Genomic DNA, 19,843 nt, shown 5'->3' on the forward strand with positions numbered 1-19,843 from the left:
TAATTGGCCAGGGTAGTATCCCTTTAGGAAAGTTCCATCTAACCCTATAAAAGGTCTGCAACCACAGTGGAGCCAGGATTGGTCCTCATAATTTCATTAGCATAGTCCCTAAGAACTGCATACTGAGCTATTTCTGACCATTCTATTAGTTCTTTCACCTGCACCATAGCCTTGTATATCTTCCTCTCATTCACAATCACGTCATATCTCCTTCTTGAAAAAATCTTGTGTCTGCCTTTGGGTCATGTTTGGATGATCACAGATCTTGTCCTCAAGCTCCTCTACAATCCATTTACCATCTGCAGATTTAGTCTTGTTAACTTTGCTGCAGGTATGTTCATTCACAAATGTCTTCACCTGAAAGCTTAAGGGATACGACCGTTTTGCATAGTATATCTGCCACAGACAACTCTCATCATAACATATGGCCTTGCACCTAGTTGAATCCACTCTTGGAAAGAATATGCTTTGTCCTATGTTGATGTTGAACTTCCTAACTGCCTTCTTGAAATGGTCCAGATTTTCAAATTTCATGCTAAGCTCCAACCTTACTTCCTTTACTGGAGCATCTGGATTTGCTTGAGGAAATACTGCCTGCTGACTGTCTTCATCATCACTTGTAACAGAATCCAGCTCTTCCGACTCGTAGCAATGCATCCCTGCACTTGCCTCTGACATATCTTCACCCTCCACAGGTATAAAAAATGAAGGATGCTTGTTTGGATCCTGGTTAGGTATGAATGTTTGTCCTAAAGGTGGAGGCCTCACTGTTGATCGTCTCTTCTTCTTCTTTTGACTACCACCACCCACATCTGGATTTATATCTAGTTTGGGCTGTGAACTGCTGGGTTGACTACTACTACCGGGTGTTTCCTTTTCATTTTGAATACTCTGCTCTTGAGACTCTGGTTCTTGACAAGGTTGTGGGATGTACTGTGTAAAAACCTCAACAGATTCTGCAGATCCTTTATCAACAGTGGGAGCCATTGACTCCGCAGAAACTAGAATTTGGTGTCCAGTTTCTTCACTTGCAGCTGACACATTTGGTTGTTCAGGGTGTGGAGGAGTCTTCTCCAGCGGTTGATATGGAGGTAAGTTGGGTTCGGTGGGTGCATTTGGGAGCTGAATGATCCTTGGTGCCTCATCGAAGGTTACCTTTGGTGAATGGGTGGGTATATTTGGTTGATCATTGCTTATATCTTGTTGTTGTGTGTTTCTTGTGGTAGGATGGACGTCTTTGTCTACCACATCATCCTCTGTTTGAGCATCCAGTCCAGGCACACCTCCTACACTCTCACTCAATTTTACCAGTCTCTTTTCCTTCTTCTTTGGTGTTGGGGGTCTCCTAACACACTATTTGGTTCTGTGCTTGACTGGGGTCCTAGTAACACTTACTATCTCAAGCTCTGGTTCAGGTTCATTATTTTTTTTTTATGAACTCAGGAAGGTTAACTGGATGCTCAGTGAACACATCAACTGTCCTCCCATTAGCAATTGCTACTTCGTACATACTCACCACATCCATGTATAGTCTAAGCAACCTCAACCCACCATCCAACTCCTTCCCAGGTTTAAGCCAGTAAAGCTCGCTCACATCAGTGTACCCTATATCCTTTACTAGGTCATTCATGAAGAACTTGTTAAGAGTATCCACATTCACTCGTTCAATCTCTGTTTTCTCACCCCTAACAGATGCCAGTTTGCCATTATCACCCTTTTCAAATTTTTCTCTGTGACTAATGACTAACGTAATGTGGACAGTTGCCATCTGCAAACACACATATATAAAAAACAAAACCAATTCACAACCACATCATAGCCACTACAAAGACATCCTAATAAAAACCTCATATCCACGACCATGCACCGAAAATCCATAAAACCATGACAGAGAGATCAAAGGTTACTACTTACCTATGGATGACACCACGCAACTCTAACAGCTGACACGATCCACACCAACAAGCACCCTCTCTTCAACACGGAGATTATCGTCGGCACCGGAGATTTTCTGTGAGTGGAGAAGATGAACAATGTATTCTTAGGGCTCTACCCTCTGTTCTGTGAAACGCGCGAAGAGGTGTTCCTATGATAACTGTTCAATTCTAATTTCCCTTTTTTTAAAAAAATAGAATTTTGAAATCCAATATATTTTTAAATAATTGTAATTATAATTTCCACGTATGAAGCCATGTCACACCGTGAAGTGCCACGTACGTAGCATTACTAACGGAGTCAACGCCGGAATAAGGTTTGGTTAGTTTTGTCCCACGAATGTCACGATTGATGGTTGCATTTGGTGGTTTCTTTCTTTTGTGGGTAGATTTGTCAGCGTTTTCAACTTCTATGGGTAGAAATAGTACTTTACTCTTTAATATATATTCTTGTTTGTATTTGAGGGAAAAAACTTTATCTTGTAAGAATAGCTTTAAAGCTATTATAGCTAAATAATAACTGCTATCTTCACATCCTTCTTTTTATGATTTTTGATAATTTTAAATGTGTTTACAAAATATTTAGTTTGTTATTTATATTAAACTACTGTTCTATATTAGCCCATGACAACAATAAAGAAGTCTTGTGGCCCACAAATTCAGCCCAACAGAATACATAAATTCAGTTTTAATTTTAGTCTTTATTAGTTTATCTTATCTTATCTTTATGTTATCTTCTCTTCTTATCTTATCTTTACTTTTATCTTTCATAGGACAATGCTCTATATATATTTAGTTTTACCCTCATAGTTCACAACACATGTTCAATTCAATCAATCAATAATCAATAAAAATTATTTCTTTGCTTTCCCTATTCTTTCACAATTTTATCATGGTATCAGAGCCCTGGTATCCTCCTTGAAGAGGATACATAAGCTATCATCTTTCGGTGAGAAATCACCCTACATCTTTTTCAACCTCCTCTCACAATTAATAATCAATCTTCCAATTCAGTTCAAGATCCAACCAATTTTTGTTAAAGGCATCCAAGTGAAAATCCTACCCCAGTTTTGGTTACCCCGGTTCTTTACCAGCAATTCAGTCTGCGCCTCCTTTCTTCCGACAATTTCGTCTGCATTCTGTTTCAGCAGTCATATCTGCATTTTGTTTCAGCAGTTTAATCTGCATATGTTTTAGCAGTTTCATCTACACTCTTATTGCGCTCCACGCGCCCTCTCCTTTTATTGCGCTCTATGCGCCATTTGAAGTTATTGCGTCATACATATGCATTTTTTGAAGATCGCTGCTCAAGTACAGCATCTCCTTTTATATTTTTGCCGCCGGCAGCTCAAGCTCCGCTGCGCGCATTTTTTGAAAATCGCTGCTCAAGTACAGCATCTCCTTTTATATTTTTGCCGCCGGCAGCTCAAGCTCCGCCGCACGCATCTTCCTCCGCGTCACTACGTCAGACGCGTCTTCCTCAACAATTTCATTGGAACTTATCCAAGCTGTGGATCATTGACATCTTCCATCCACCAGCTTGCGGGGGCGTATTAAACTACTCTTCTATATTAGCCCATGACAACAATAAAGAAGTCTTGTGGCCAACAAATTCAGTCCAACAGAATACATAAATTCAGTTTTAATTTTAGTCTTTATTAGTTTATCTTATCTTACCTTTATGTTATCTTCTCTTCTTATCTTATCTTTATTTTTATCTTTCATAGGACAATGCTCTATATATATTTAGTTTTACCCTCATAGTTTACAACACATGTTCAATTCAATCAATCAATAATCAATAAAAATTATTTCTTTGTTTTCCCTATTCTTTCACAATTTTATAGTTTGCTTGATTTTACTAAAAAAATTTATATTATATGTATTTTTGGATGTGTTTTAATATATTTTATTTATTATTTATTATTTTAGACATATCTTGAATATAATTTAAAAATTATATCGTAAATCAAATCACTTTTTCAAAAGATACTACTAAAAAAATATAAATAATTATTTATTTTTAAAATAAACATCATTGAAAAATAAATGTTACAGTGGTAGAATTAATCATCTGTTTTTTATTTATTTTATTTTAGTTTTTTGTCTTTACCTTTCAAGCTTTGTTGACTATATATTAGAACTATGGTAAGTTTGAATTGACTTTGAAAAAAATACTTATTTTTTTATTTTTTTTAAATTTAACAGACAAAAAATATTAAACATTTGGATAGGCATGTATTTTAAACAGAGTTTTCAAGTATTAAAAACATCTTTTTTTAAAAAAAAAGGTATATTTAGCTTTTAAAAAAAGTAAATAATTTATTTTTTTAATAAAAGTAATTTGTTTAAAAGATGTATTTAAATAAGTTTTAAATTGAATAAAAGTACTTTATTTAAAAAAATATTTTTTTCACTTAAAAAAAGTCAATCCAAACTAATTTTTAGTATCAGTAAACCTAACAATACTTAATAAAAAAATAAATAAATAAAAAGAGAATTCTATATTAGTCAAGTGTATATAAGAAAATAGTAGTCTATATTTAATTATTTTGGAATAATTTTTATAATGTGTTTAATGTTTGGGCAATTTACGTTTTTAAATTGTTTCAATCCCAAATTTACACAAATGCATTGTTTTAAAAATGGCTACGCAATTACGTTGTTTCACTATATTATATAAACCGCTACTGGCAGTAACGGTTTATAATTGCACAGAAACCGCTAGAGCCAACAGCGGATTCTGTTTATTTATGGTTCTTCATAAACCGCTGCTGCCAGCAGCGGTTTATGTTTGTTGAAATGCATGCGTAAACCGCTGGTGGCCATAGCGGTTTACGTTCAGTAATAATAATACAAATCAAATTTAATCCAATTCATGCATGTTATTGTTACAATTTCTTCCTTTTCTTTTTTGTTTTTTTAGTTTTATAAACGGACGTAAAAAAAATACATTTGAGTCTTGTATGATATTTTTATAAAATAAATTTTATTTTATTGTGTTGAGTTTTCATACCAAATAGAAATTAAAATAAGAAAACGAAAGAAAGTGACTTATTTTATTAAAAAATTATAAAAGAATAATTGAAGCAGTCATTAATTAGATATGAAGAGATTTAATTTTAATTAAATTTTATCTTAAGAAGCTATAAATAATTAATTATTCAAATGGATATAATTTTTTTATGAAATTTTATGGTGCAGGAATCGTGTGTATGACAAGTTCTTATATAATAAGAGCAGTGATTGGATCTAAAACTTTATTATTAGCATGGTCGTTAGCACCCAGAACCTTATTGTTATGATCTTCGGTCTCCTCATTTTGTATACTTCACATTTTCTCCTTCCTAATTGTTATCTTGCTCATTTTGGGTACTTCACATTTTCTCCTTCCTAATTGTTATCGTGCTCATTTTGGGTACTTTACATTTTCTCCTATCTCCTCTACGTTCTTGACAGCCCATCTTTGTCTCAGTAGAGTCTTTCAGTGGTATGTTTCGGTCCTCTTTCCCATTACTTAGAAAAAGTGAGCCACCGGTTCAGGTACAAGAAACTATCATTACCGCCTGGACAATTAGACATCCAACCCGTAATCGCAACGACCCAATTGCAAGAGCGGAGCTCTACCAACTGAGCTATATCCCCCCGAGTCAAGTGGAGCATGCATGAAGGAGTCAGTCTTCTATTCTTTTTCTTGGCGCAGCTGGGCCATCCTGGACTTGAACCAGAGTGCTGGAGACTCCATACTAACAAGAGGAGTTACACTTATATGAAATCGTTGATAATATTTTAGATAAGTACAAATAAAATTAAATTATATAAAAATAAGACAAAATAATATTTTAAATAGGTCCATTTTAATAATTATATATTTAAAAATAATTTTAATTATTTTTTAAATATTATTAATTTGTCAAACTATGTTAACATTAATTTTTTTTATAATAAATTTTATTATTCAATATCTTATAAAAGAAAAAAATGAATTAACCAAAATAAATAATCAAAACAAAATAAGAATTAGAACTGATCAAGAAAAAAAATTAATATTTTAATATAATTACAGTACAGTAATAATAATAATTAGTAACTGAATGAACAATTGAAAAATACAACTAACTAGTAATTAACATAGAATGTTTGATGAAGAGACTTAGGCTACAAGCTTGCACTGAATGGTTTATATGTATTAAGGTCAAGTAAGACACCAACTATATGAACCTAATAACAGATAAAATATACTTAAACTTTTAACGTAAACCGCTATAGCCTCTAGCAGTTTACGCACACATTCTCACGCACATAAACCGCTGCTGCCAGCAGCGGTTTATGACCAACTTCTCTCAAACATAAACCACGATGGGCTACTGCGGTTTCCATGCTGCATTTTTTGAACAGAATCCGCTGCTGGCTCTAGCGGTTTCTGTGCAATTATAAACCGCTATTGCTAGTAGCGGTTTATATAATATAGCGAAACAACGTAATTGCGTAACCATTTTTGAAACAATGTATTTGCGTAAATTTGGAGTTGAAACAATTTAAAAACGTAAATTGCCCTTAATGTTTTAAAATAAAATAACTAACAAGAATTTAATAGTGTAAAAAATTTAAAAATAAAAAAATTAAAGGATATAAAAATTAAACTAAATCTTAATAGATATAATTTTTTAAAAGATAAAAAAATTAATAATTAAAAAATTATTATAATTAAATGATTAAATTAAAAAATTGTTTAAAAAATAATATTTTAAAAGATCAATAACATTTTTCTTTTATACTATGTTTGGTTTGATAGAAAATGAGTGGGAAAAATAGATAAAAAGAAAACAGATGAAAAATGATATTTTTCTTTGTTTAGTTATTAAAGAAAATAGAAAGAAAAGAAAATTTTTGTGTAGGTTTCATTCAAAAAATTTTCTTTCCATCACAAGCAAAAATATTTAAAAAATGCTATATTTTTATATTTTTAATACTACCCTTAGTTATATTATTATTAACAATTATTAATATTAATTTAATTTTAATATATTATTATAATAGAAATTCATATTTAAGCATTATATGTATTAGATAAATAACTTAAATTGAATATATAAAATTATAATATTTTATAATATTTATAAAATATAATAAAACATGAATAAATAAAAATATTTATACTTTATTTTATAATAAAAATATTAATATAATTTTATATTATTATATTTTTTTTTTACTTTTTTTCTTTTAAACAAAAGAAATTTTTTTCTTTATTTTCTTTTTATATATTTTCTATTCATCCAAACAACACACAAATAACTCAAATTTTATTTTTCATTTTTTTCCTTATTTTTTTCACATTTTTTTCCTTTTATTTTCATTTCAACATCATCCAAACAAAGTGTTAATAAATGCGGATTACTTTTGAATGATTTGTGTGTCTCACTTTAGATAGTTAGGAGGGAAATATTTGTGAACACTTTATATTTAATTATTTAGTACCCTTAATTAAAATTGATTTTAGAATTTAGTTAACATATATCTTAAAATTATATAATAAAATTATTAATAATAAAAGATTTTAATTTTTTAATAAATATAAAATAAATATTTTAAAAATTTTAATTTTTTATGTTTTTAATAAAAAAATTTCAACTTATAATTTTATAACATGTGTTCTTTAAGACACGCGATACCAAAATACCAAAATCTTTGATTTTTTTTGGTCATACCTTACAGTCAACATAGCATGCACCCAGAAAAGAAAATCAACAAAACATTTCCCTAGAGAATAATCATCAAGAACATCATAGTAAATGTTCAAGCATCTACACCATTCAGATATTAAATTTCTCACATGTAGATAGAATGATAATCAAAGCGACCAAATTCCCAATAAAATAAATTAAAAGAAAAATAAATTCACACGTAAATTAAATGTTCGAGCTCTCATCCACATCATGTTTGAATATGGAAGAATGAAGTTAAATAGAATAAGCAACTAATAAAGAAATTTAAAGAATAGTGTAATTTACTAATTTAGAATTGCATAGACGATCCTTTAGAAGAAGCAACAATCAAATCAACGGTCCAAAGGCAACATGGGATGGAAGCAGTGGCACGATCGTAGGTCCGCCACGTCGCAAGTCCCATTACAAAGACATTTCTTCTAGCACCTTCTTGGGCTATGCTTCTTTTGTTTTCCATATTTGCCCCCCTGCCTTATCCCCATATCATGAGAGTGGGCCCCAGAAATATTGCCCTTTTCATTTTACCTTTTCCTTTTTTTTTTCTTTCTCGAAGCCACCAGGCCAAGGCTCCTTTTCTCTATCCTCTATCACACTAACACCTTCGAAACTTCTGGAAACCACAAATAACCTAACTCCCTCCCTCCTCTTTCTCAACGGCCTAACTGGTGATTATCTGCTTCAACAGACTCCGACCCTAATTCATATAAACCAAGGTAACTAATCTTCATCCTCAATCAATATAATACCACATAACTAGTGGTATTATTTTCTTTTTAGTATATGCTTCTAGAATAATAATAATCATAGCAATAATAATAATTATAATAATAATAGGAACCGTGCTTAGCTAAGCTTATGTCATTCAATTTGTTGCAGCGGCGAAACATCAAATTCAAACAGTTATAGCAATTAACTTCGTCGTTTTTACGAAACTCGGAGGAGCATAAATGGCGAGCAGGTAGCTAGAGGTTAAGTTTGCAGATCTGAAACCAAAGAGCATATGACGCCATTGCCGGTGGAGCAGACGGGCGAATCAGGGGCGACGGAGTCACAGAGATCCATTCCGACGCCGTTTCTGACGAAGACGTACCAGCTGGTGGACGATCCCTCTGCTGATGACCTAATTTCATGGAACGAAGATGGCACCACCTTTATTGTTTGGCGACCAGCTGAATTCGCTCGAGATTTGCTTCCCAAGTATTTCAAGCACAACAACTTCTCCAGCTTCGTTCGCCAGCTCAACACCTACGTAATCATTATTTCTTTCCTTCTTCATGGATTTTCTTCACAGCCAAACAGATTTTCTTATCTTATATTACCTTTACTTGTGCAGGGATTTCGCAAGGTCGTACCTGACCGCTGGGAATTCGCTAATGAATGTTTCCGGCGAGGGGAGAAAGGTTTGCTTCGCGACATACAGAGGCGTAAAATATCGCCGGCAGCTGGTGACAATAACGTGGTGACGGTTGCCATGGCAGCACCGGGGAGAGTGGTGTCGCCTACGCCGACGAATTCCGGCGACGAACAGGTACTATCCTCCAACTCATCTCCGATTGCTCCTCCTGCTGCTGCGCAACACAACAATAACAGTAAAAATACAGTGCACCGCACTACCAGTTGCACCAGTGGACCCGAGCTATTAGAAGAGAACGAGAGGCTTAGGAAAGAGAATGGTCAAATGAAAAACGAGTTGAGTCAATTGAGAGGTTTGTGTAATAAAATACTGGCGTTGATGTCAAACTATGCTTCTCGTTCTTCAGCGCAATTACTAGACTCCTCTGCAAGTGGCGTCGCCGCCGCGGTAGTTGAAGGGAAAGTGGCGTTGGAGCTTTTGCCTGAGAAGGGCGTTCCATGTGCTGTTGACACCGCCGAAGCGGAGGTTCCGAAGTTGTTTGGGGTTTCCATTGGGATGAAACGTTCTAGAACCGAAAGCGAGGCTGAAATTGAAAGAGAAGATCACAATCAAACGCAAACACAAAGGAAAACACAGTCATCACAGGAACCTGAACGCGGGTCAGATGTGAAATCTGAGCCGTTGGATGGGGACGGATCGGATGATCAGGACCCTCGATGGGTCGAGCTTGGGTAATATTGTGTAGATTTCACGAATTGGGAAAGGCGGTGTTTGGCTGTTGGTTAGTTGTTAGTATGCGGCCAAAACCACGCTTGGTATACAGCAAACCAAATTTGCCATATGTCGGCCACACCACACCGTTGGTGCTGCCAAGTGTGCCAACGAAATAGGGCGCCCCCGCTGAAAATTCCATGTTGGATGCTGCTGCTGTGATGTTGCGTTAGCGTGATTTTTGGTGTGGCTTTAGGTGGATAAAAACTACATTTTAGAGATTACTTAAGTTTGTACATATGTAAACTTTAGGTCATTTAATTTAATTGGTGGAAATTTCTGGTTTTTTTTTTTTATATGGATAGAAGTAGTGTCTAATATATTTTTATTAGAAGATTAGTTTTTTTTTTTAATATAGAGTTAACTTTTTTTAAATTGTTATTAAACAAATTAGATGGTTAAATTTATTTAGAGAAGAGGTGAATGAAATTTGAGTGTTTGATTTAGGTGAAGTATACAAATCTAAAAGGTCAAATTTGTATATTATAAAATTTTTAAAATTTTAAGCACACAAATTTAAAAATGAATTTGTATAAATTTGTTGATTTGATTTGTGTCCTCTAGACTCTAGTTAAATACATCAAACTTCAATAATATTGTAAAATATTATTTTTAATATTAAAATAAAAAATATTTTTTAAAAAACTTATATATATTTGTGTAAAATTAGCTGAATTTTTTACATTTAAAAAAGAAATTAATGTTATATAATGAAATAGATGTTTATATAGTATTTACATTGCTATTGTTTTTGTGTGAATGAAATTTTGAGTTATATCTCATTTTTTGTGCCGTTGACTGTTGTAATATGTTTTTTTTTTTGGTTTCTCACGGTATTCCTCATCCCGGCAGGCCAAGGACTAATCCGCCGCGGTACTGAGCTCCATTTAAGGGTTTGTCGCTGGCTAATGAGTTGCTGCATGCACAAGGCGGGATTCGAACCCCTGACACTTGCTTAAGCGAACTAGTGAGCTAACCACTAGACCAATCCAACTTGGTTTATGTCTTTTTTCTTTAATGGAGTGAGAATAACTCGAATGTCAAAGTACACCGTGGATACCTATAAAAAACACTTCGACACCAAGTCAGTAAGTGTTTAAGAGGTATAAGAATTTTATGATTATAGAATGTTAAAACATGAAATAGAACTTATCATGTGTGCGTCCTTATAATAATAATTCCATGAATATAGAATGTAAGACATAAAATAGAACTTATCATGTGTTGTCTATTGAGATATAGAAATTGGTGCTTTTTATAGGCATAAAATTGATGAATGATATTCATGTTATGACTGTTTGGTCATTAAGATGGACATGATGGTTATTAAGTCGGTAATGAAGGTGTCGATTACAAGTAAAGAATAAATTATAGTAACACCGTGTTATAACTCATAATACACAATAAAGACCGAGTTATACGGTGACGGATCATAGCTCCCAAGCTTTGTCTGACGATCATATAATCTAGGCTAAGCTTAGAAAATAAAATGAGTTATAACTCGGTTAAAAGATAAGTGAATAATGATATGGTGAGTTCCCAAGTTTAGTCGGGTTATTATGTCGCCACTTATTCAAAAAATAATTGAGTGATAAGAGTCATTCAATCAAGATAGTTATGTGGCGGTTACTTTTCCACTTAAGAACAATTTTAGCATTTGATTGTATATGAACCGAAATGTTCAGAAATAAATATCCATTGACGGAATCGATTGTATGATCCGAGAATATAATGGTTAATTATCTTTGGAATTTTTTCGACCCACAACAGCTTATTGATGAATCTCTCGTTCAAAGCAATTAGTTATTAAATAATTACAATTTATAGTGAAGGTCGTATGACATGAATAAGATAAATTGAGAAAATGAATATATATAAAGTCGCAACATATATTAAATAATATATGTTGTAAAAGTGAAATAGTTCAAAGTAGAAAAATATACCTTGAAAGTTGATAATTATAGAGAAGAAGATGATATATATGAGTGTCATACATGTCAAATGTGAATATCTGAATTTTGTTTTGTAGGACACTTTAATTTGACAATAAAGCAACAAGATAACAATCATTGAATGATATATTTAATATAATGTTTTTAGTAGTTATAGTATGACGAGGGATATTCCTCGTGCAATAATAATAAAATTTGAATTTTTGCATGTATTTTTGCTTAATTTTTTGTATTAAATCAATTGTAACATAAAATTTAATAAAATAAATAGTGCAACAATTATATATTGCTAGAGAATAAAGAATATAAAATCAATCAAATGACATAGAGCTATTAGGATTATTTTTGAACAATTCAATTTTAAATTTAAGTTCATGCAAAAATAAATTTAAATTTATAAATGTAGTAGGAAGAAAGAATGAAGTATTGATAATAAAATAAATAATAGAGATTGAATTAATATAGTGTTATTGGAAAATTTCATTATAAATTCTGAAAGAATTCAATTACATTCGAGACTTAAATTCATCTAATTGTATAGATGATAATAAAAATAAATAAATAATATAATTCATGAAAAAAATTTTGCATGATAGTATGAAAATTATAATGCTATAATGATATGTTTGGAATTTGTTCATGTGTGATAAATGAATTTATATATAAATTGAAATTAAAAAAATGCTAAAGAAATAACTAGTAAATAATGTTCATGCATTTGATTTGATGTTATAGTTTATCAAATTTTAAGAATGAATTTTGAAAAAATTCATTAGATTTGCAGATATTGATTTTGGAGTATAGAGAGAAAAACATGTTTGACAAGTGTCACATATGGATAAAAATAGCTAATGCAAAGAATGAATTATGGTACGTTTGGATTTAAAATAACAATTCTATATATATATATATATATATATATATATATATATATATATATAGAGAGAGATTTTATCAATAATCTCGTGACAATAGATAAAAAAAATGTAAGAGATGAGGCTACTGTGTAGTAGATGATCCCAAGAGCTGAAAGCAAAATTATAAGCGACTTTATAGCAGGTTTTGTACTCTTCTCGCTTTTGGTCAAGAATAAAAAAGATAGAACATGTCAAGTAATTAAAGAACATGAAATTAAAGAAATTTTGTAGGTGATATACGTTGATTTATTTAAAATTTTTAGGAGTTTGAAGTGCATATTTTTAGGTTTCGAATTATTGATAGAAAGTATAACAAATTAAAGATTAATGTCAATAATCATTTCATTTAGAATAAATGAATTGTTTGTAAAATCCTCAATGAATATTATTTGGCCTTTTGAAACTGAGTTTTGAATAGAGGTTGAGAATTAAAAAAAAAAATTAGAATACATAAATTGCTAAAATATATAAATATGTGAAAATTGATTCAAGTATTTGAATAAAATTCAAATTCTTTGATTCTATTCGGTGGAGCAGGAAATTAGTTTACCGGGCTCACGGTTGGTGCCAATTGCTCTTGTGTGAATGAATTTTCGAGGTATATCTCATCTTTTGTGCTGTTGACCGTTGTAATATGCCATTTCTCTTTAATGGAGTGAGAATAATTCAGATGTCAAAGAACACGGAGGGTGGGTACCTGTAAAAGACACTCCGACGCTCAAGTCAATAAGTGTTTAAGAGGTATAAGAATTCTATGATTATAGAAATGAAATAGAACTTATCATGTGTGCGTCCTTATAATAATAATTCTATGAATATAGAATGTAAGATATAAAATAGAACTTACCATGTGTTGTCTATTGAGATATAGAAATTGGTACTTTTTATAGGCATAAAATTGATGAATGATATTCATGTTATAACCGTTTGGTCATTAAGATGGACATTATGGTTATTAAGTCGGTAATGAAGCTAAGGTGTCGGTTACAAGTAAAGAATGAATTATAGTTAACGCCGAGTTATAACTCATAATACACAATAAAGACCGAGTTATAAGGTAACAGATCAGCTATGATATCAAAGTAAATTGGATGTTGCGTTTTGGTAAAATTTGTCTTTTTTGAAGAATATAAAACGCAACAAAAAAAACTTTGAAATAAAACCTGCTGCATTTTGCATTTTGGCTTTTTTTTGTTTCGAATAATGTAAAATGTAGATTGTGTTTTGTATTTTCAAAAAACCTACAAAATACATGTTGCATTTTGATAAAATATAAGCTGTATTTTGTTTAAATAAAATATTTTAATCTGAGAGTCTTGTCTATAAAAATCATTGTCCTTCATCACCCAATCGTACTTGTGTTTTCTTTTTTCTCACGATTAGCAGTGTCAACAAATTTTGGGTGATGTGAGTTTGAGGATATGGAAGGTATTACAAATTTGCGACTGTATTATGACGGTAAGATCATACCAAACATAAGCGAGGGAATGACATTTATTTGTGAATGTCTGTTTTCTTTTGCTATTCCATGCACTATCAGTTTTGTAGAATTGCGAAATTGTCTCTGTGAAAACATACAAAGTTACATTTCAAAAAGGGTGAGCAATATTTTATACAGAAATCATGTACAAAATTTTGGTGGGCAAATACAGTTTCAAATAATGTCCATCATTGACGACGCATGCATGCAGCAGATGTTCCGTATTCATCAACAAACCAGATTTCAAGTGCCGATGATAGAGTTGTACGTTGAGTGTGAACAACATTTAGGACTGGACGCGGTTGGCGAGGAGGTGAATATCGATGAACCCAGGGATATAGATTTGGAAAAAGATAACAACCATAGTGAAGATGAATTTGAAGCCAGCCATGAAGTCGATGATGAAAACGATGACCAAGACGAGGCAAGCAATCCAGGGGTACAAAATGAAGCAGCTGTCAACCAGCACTTCTTCGGTGTTCCGTCCTTTATGTAAACTTAGGATCCCGTAGCCATGCATGCTCCGGAGTTTCATGAGTATGCGAATACCAATATGTTATGTTTATTAATTAAAGTTAACATTACAATTTCATCATTTATCTTTGACCGACTAACAGAGGTTCGCATTTGATAGGTGAAGAGAATGGTGTGGTAGAAGATGGTGAGTTTATAGTCGGAATGGAATTTGGTTCTAGAGAATCGGTGATCTCTACTATCAGAAGCTACACTATTGCTAGGGGAGTTGATTACCCTGTATATGAATCACAGCCGTAGACATTTTACCCAAAATGCAAGGGGTACGTATAGGATGCGATTGGCTTATCCGAGTGAACTCGAAAGAAAGGTTATTGAGAGATCAGGGGATATAATGGCAAACACACGTGCACCATGGGGATGATTTGACAAGATCATGTCAAGTTGGACTCAAACACAATTGCAAATGCTATTAAATTTTTTATTGAAGCAGACCCATCATTCAAGGTGAAATCTATTATTGTAGAAGTTCAATCCAGATTCAACTATATTGTAAGTTACCGCAAGGCTTGGTTGGCAAAACAAAAGGCTGTCGCAAAAGTTTTTGGTGATTGGAAAGTTTCTTACCAAACGCTGCCAGTGTGGTTTAAAGCAATGACTGCGTACATGCCAAGGTCTTGTGTTCAAATAAAAACTCTGCTTGTGTATTGTGGGAGTGAGGAGGTGATCGGTGTAAGAGTTCTCTATTCGGTGTTTTGGAGCTTCTATCTGTGTATTACAGTATTTCGACGCTGCAAACCATTAGTGTAGGTGGATGACACACATCTTTATAGAAAATATAAAGGTGCACTTTTAGTTGCAGTTGCACAAGATGGAAACAAAAAATTTGTGCCAATTACATTTGCGTTCGTCGAGGGTGAGACAACAGATGCGTAAGAGTTTTTTCTGATTAATTTGTGAAGATACGTTATTACTCGAGATGGCGTGGCCATTATTTCTGACCGCCATATCTCGACCGAGCCAGCAGTGGCCCGTAGTAACGGCGCATGGGCACTGCCAAGAGTGTGACACATGTTCTACATGAGACACATTGGATCCAATTTCTTAAGGGAGTTCAAGGCTCCATACTTACATAAACTTGTGGTTAACATAGGTAAACTTGTGGTGTTTGTTTATGATAATATGGTTTCTTTTATAGGCTATTTTAGGATGGAGCAAGAGCACAACAAAAACTACAAAAGTCTTAAAGAGTGGGGTGACGCATATACTCGATGGTGCGATGAGATTGGGGTTGAGAAATGGGTGTTGGCATTTGACAGGGGTCATATGACGACGAATTTGGTAGAGTGCATAAATTCTGTCCTTAAGGATACGTGCAACCTACCTGTGACTGTTATCTTCAGGTCTACTTTCTATCGGCTTAATGAATTGTTTACTTAGAAGGGTGTCGAGGCTCATGAGCGTGTTCGCAACAGATTCACGTATTCAGAATTTGCCACTAAAAGAGTTGAAGAAAGTTTTTGACGTGTAGGGAATATAGTTATCAACCGGTGCAATAGGCGCAATGAGATGTCTGAGATTTGTAAAATTTGAGACGATTCTATATACACTGTTAATCTTGTGCAACAACATTGTGATTGAGGCAATTTCCAGGTTGAGCAACTCCCATGTCGCCACGTTCTTGCATGTTGCGTTAACCAGCGTCTTGATTGGCAAGTATATACACGACATGTACAAGATGTCTAAAATTTGCAAGGTCTATAGATGCGAGTTTGTTCTGATGGGTGACCCATCTACGTGGACTAGATATGAAGGAGCGAAGGTGATCGCCAATTGGACATTGAGGCACGTGACTAAAGGGCGACTGAAGTTAATCCACTACTTGATTGAGATGGATTTGCGGTATATGTGTGGTCCTGGGCGATGTACTATATGTGGACGGGAGGGACATAGTCATAGCCGATGTCCTCAGCACGCAGGTCCACGCTTTGCCGAAGGTCAATAGGGGGTAATCTTGATCATGTATTTTTCACTTTCTTATCCTACTTTTTTACGAGTTTATGCATTTTAGGGAGGTATGTGACTTTCGTACATATTTAATCATATGCATCATCACATGTAACTTTTTTACCTATTTAAGTATAATGTGCAGTTTATTTATGAATAGGTTAAAATAAAATATAGCCAAACTTACAATAATAAAGAAGAGAACAAGTAGGAACGTCTAAATAGACAGTCAACCATACAACAAGAAATGATAATCAAAGACAGGAATGAAAAGATAAAATCACACGTACAACAAGAAATGATAAGCAATGTTTAGATATAAATTCAAATGGACGACAAGTCAAGAAAACTATAACAGGCTACTTCTTTGCCACTTTCTTCAAAGAGTATGATGGGGTGTATTTATCTGAGGGAGCGATTTGTGTCTGTAGATTATATGGACGATCCTCAGAAGCACCTGCATCCAGACCACTAGGTCCACCACCCCCGCAAGCATCAGAAGCACCAACATTTGGAATGCTGGCTTCACCTGTGTCATAGATACCAGAAGCACTCATTCCACCACAATAATATTCGTGCTGCAGGTATCCCCTCCAATTCTCTCTTCCTACTGCAAATATTCATTCAAATCAAATAACTCGGGATGCGGTAGAGCGGAAGGATGAGGAGGATCAACAGTACGCATCGTTCTATCCATCGAGAAGTCACTAGCATGACCTGAGAGGGAGCACGACCAATAGACATCTCAGAAGCCGTATGCCTTTGCTGAGATGGGTGAAATAGATTATCTGTGTCTTTTAGTACCTGAGACAAAGGATTTAGATCCTCTAAATTTTGAATTTCATTTTAAAGGGTAAATGATGATCTCTCACCATTTATTTCATAGGTGGGACCAAGAGAAAATATGAGAGAGAAACCATTCAAGGGTAAAAGATCACACTTTATCTTCTAAAGTAAAAATTTAAAATTTAGAAGATCCAAATTCTGAGACAAACTGATGTCATCAAATCCAACCAACGGACTGAAATGTCCTTCAGTTGGAATTACCATCTGTAGTGTGTATGGCTCTACTAGCTGTTGTGGTTGTGGTTCTGGTTCCACTTTCATCTCGGGCTCCTGCTTTGGTATGTACTGTTGTTGCTGATAAGCTAGAAGTAGAATTTGTTGCTCATAGCCTAGAAATTGATGTTGTTGGTCATAAGCCAGTACTTGAAACTATTGGCCATAAGTCAGTACCTGAAATAGTTGCTCCCAACCTAAGTCATGAAACTATTGCTCATATGGGGTATTTGGTTGCTGAGGTCCAAGTGGTGGCGAGGGTTGCACTTGTGGTTCATTCACCTCGGTTTCTGCACGTGCAACTCTTTCTGACAACTGTAGGTGATTTTCGTACTGCTGTGTATACCACTTATAGTACACTGAGAGAGGATGAAAATTAACAATCTCATTCCCTAATTGCAGTTTATTATAGTGGTCAGAATTCCACATGTTAACTCAAACTCTATTCCTTTCGCTCCAATCATGGTTCTGTGTGTAGGTCAACCGCCTACAATGAGCATCACCAATCTGGAATGGCTCCTCCAGGTGAAATTGTTCAAGTCTGAATTGGAGTCTTACTCAGTCTGTTGAGTGCCACTCTATACACTACTCAAATGACATTAACTGAGACTTTGTGGAGCACAACATCAAATGTAAGGATAAGTCTTCAAGAACAACCACTCCCATATATGGATGCCATATAAATTGGACATCAATAAGCACGATGATAGTAAGTTAAATTATTATACATAATAAACTTGTTAACAGAAATTGTTAAAACGTATGTTGTTGACTCCCATGTCATCTAGTTGTTGCCTAAAGAGTTTCGTAGACTTTTGCATATATTTATTTAGCCGACACCAATGACTCCACCTAAATAAATTTATAATGGTTATAATCAACATAATAACAATGACAATAATAATAATAATAATATTAACAATAGGAAAAATAATAATGACGATAATCATTACGTCGCGCAAATAGAACACCAATAATGGCGAGCTCATTGCGAGGAATAGATGTTAAAAACGATATATAGTTTCATGCCCAAACAAAAAGCAAAATAAGGGGTCATCCATCTCTTTACAGTTTTATCACGATTCACGACACAACAACCTATACAGATGTGTCAGACTAGCTTTCCCCAACTGAAGAGTTGAATACGGTGAATATCTCGAAGAAGAGGTAAAAACTTCGAGTTTACAGCATTTGTCAATTTCTCTAGAAATACGACCGTAAGCAAACAGAAAATGTGAGCCAAAACATACTGCTCTATCGACTCCTGTGTGTATAACGATTTAATGTCTCTGCATCGCCGAACCCATGCAAGGTTTACCTTCTCTAATACGTGATTGTTCGGATCGGGTGGTCTACCAAAACAAGCTAAGCAATTCTCCACCAAGAACTCGTGATTGCTATCCGTTCTGCCTGTCACGGGCTCTCGATTAACCGAGAGGCCAAGGATATGTGACATCTTCTAGTGTCACAGTCACTTTGCCGACTGGAAGGTGAAAAGTGTGAGTTTTCGACCTCTATCGCTCCATCAAAGCACTCGACAGTATAGAATGTCCTCTCATTTTGCCTATTCACAAAACCTGGTGGAACTTAATTGATGCTAAGCCTGCTGCAGCTAGCTCGTTATAACTTTTTGGTAGATCAAATTTCTGATATCCTATAAAAAGAAATATAATACTATTATATTAGTAGTATTAAACTAATACTACAATATTAATAATAATATTAATAATACATAATAAAAAATGAATAATATATTTATAATAATAATTATAATAATAACCGTAACAAGAATCATAATAATAATAATAATTAATAACCCTAATGACCGTAATAATAATAATAATAATAATAATAATAATAATAATAATAATAATAATAATAATAATAATAATAATGATAATAGTAACAGTCGTGCAATTATTCAGCTATTCATCATAATAATATATTAATAGAGTAAAGTATCATTTTTGTCCCTAACGTTTGCGGTAAATTCTATTTGTGTCCCTAACGTTTAAATCGTCCTATTTGTATCCCTAATGTTTGTAAAAATGATTCAATATTATCCTGCTGTCAATTACACATCATGAACGTTTTAGTTTGAGTTTTAAAAATCTCTTCTTGAAGTTAGAATACAAATGTTTGGGATAGAATCAATGATCTACTCCG

At 33.6% G+C, this 19,843-nt stretch overlaps 1 protein-coding gene across 2 annotated transcripts; it reads left to right on the forward strand.

The window, feature by feature from the left end:
* The first annotated feature begins 7,798 nt into the window (after positions 1-7,798).
* On the forward strand, positions 7,799-11,025 carry LOC112801496 (heat stress transcription factor B-2b). Of its 2 annotated transcripts, XR_011882102.1 has the most exons (4): positions 7,799-8,376; positions 8,540-8,912; positions 8,997-9,984; positions 10,641-11,025. XR_011882102.1 is itself a non-coding variant. In XM_025844263.3 (3 exons), exons 2-3 carry the CDS (start codon positions 8,664-8,666, stop codon positions 9,750-9,752), a joined length of 1,005 nt encoding a protein of 334 aa, XP_025700048.1. In that variant the 5' UTR covers positions 7,799-8,376; positions 8,540-8,663; the 3' UTR covers positions 9,753-10,082. The 2 variants fall into 2 exon arrangements, 1 of the variants encoding a protein (XP_025700048.1); XM_025844263.3 differs by lacking the exon at positions 10,641-11,025 and having other exon boundaries at positions 8,997-10,082.
* Positions 11,026-19,843: the final 8,818 nt, after the last annotated feature.

Source organism: Arachis hypogaea, chromosome 5, assembly GCF_003086295.3.
Source record: "Arachis hypogaea cultivar Tifrunner chromosome 5, arahy.Tifrunner.gnm2.J5K5, whole genome shotgun sequence".
In the NCBI taxonomy this organism is placed as follows: Eukaryota; Viridiplantae; Streptophyta; class Magnoliopsida; order Fabales; family Fabaceae; genus Arachis; species Arachis hypogaea.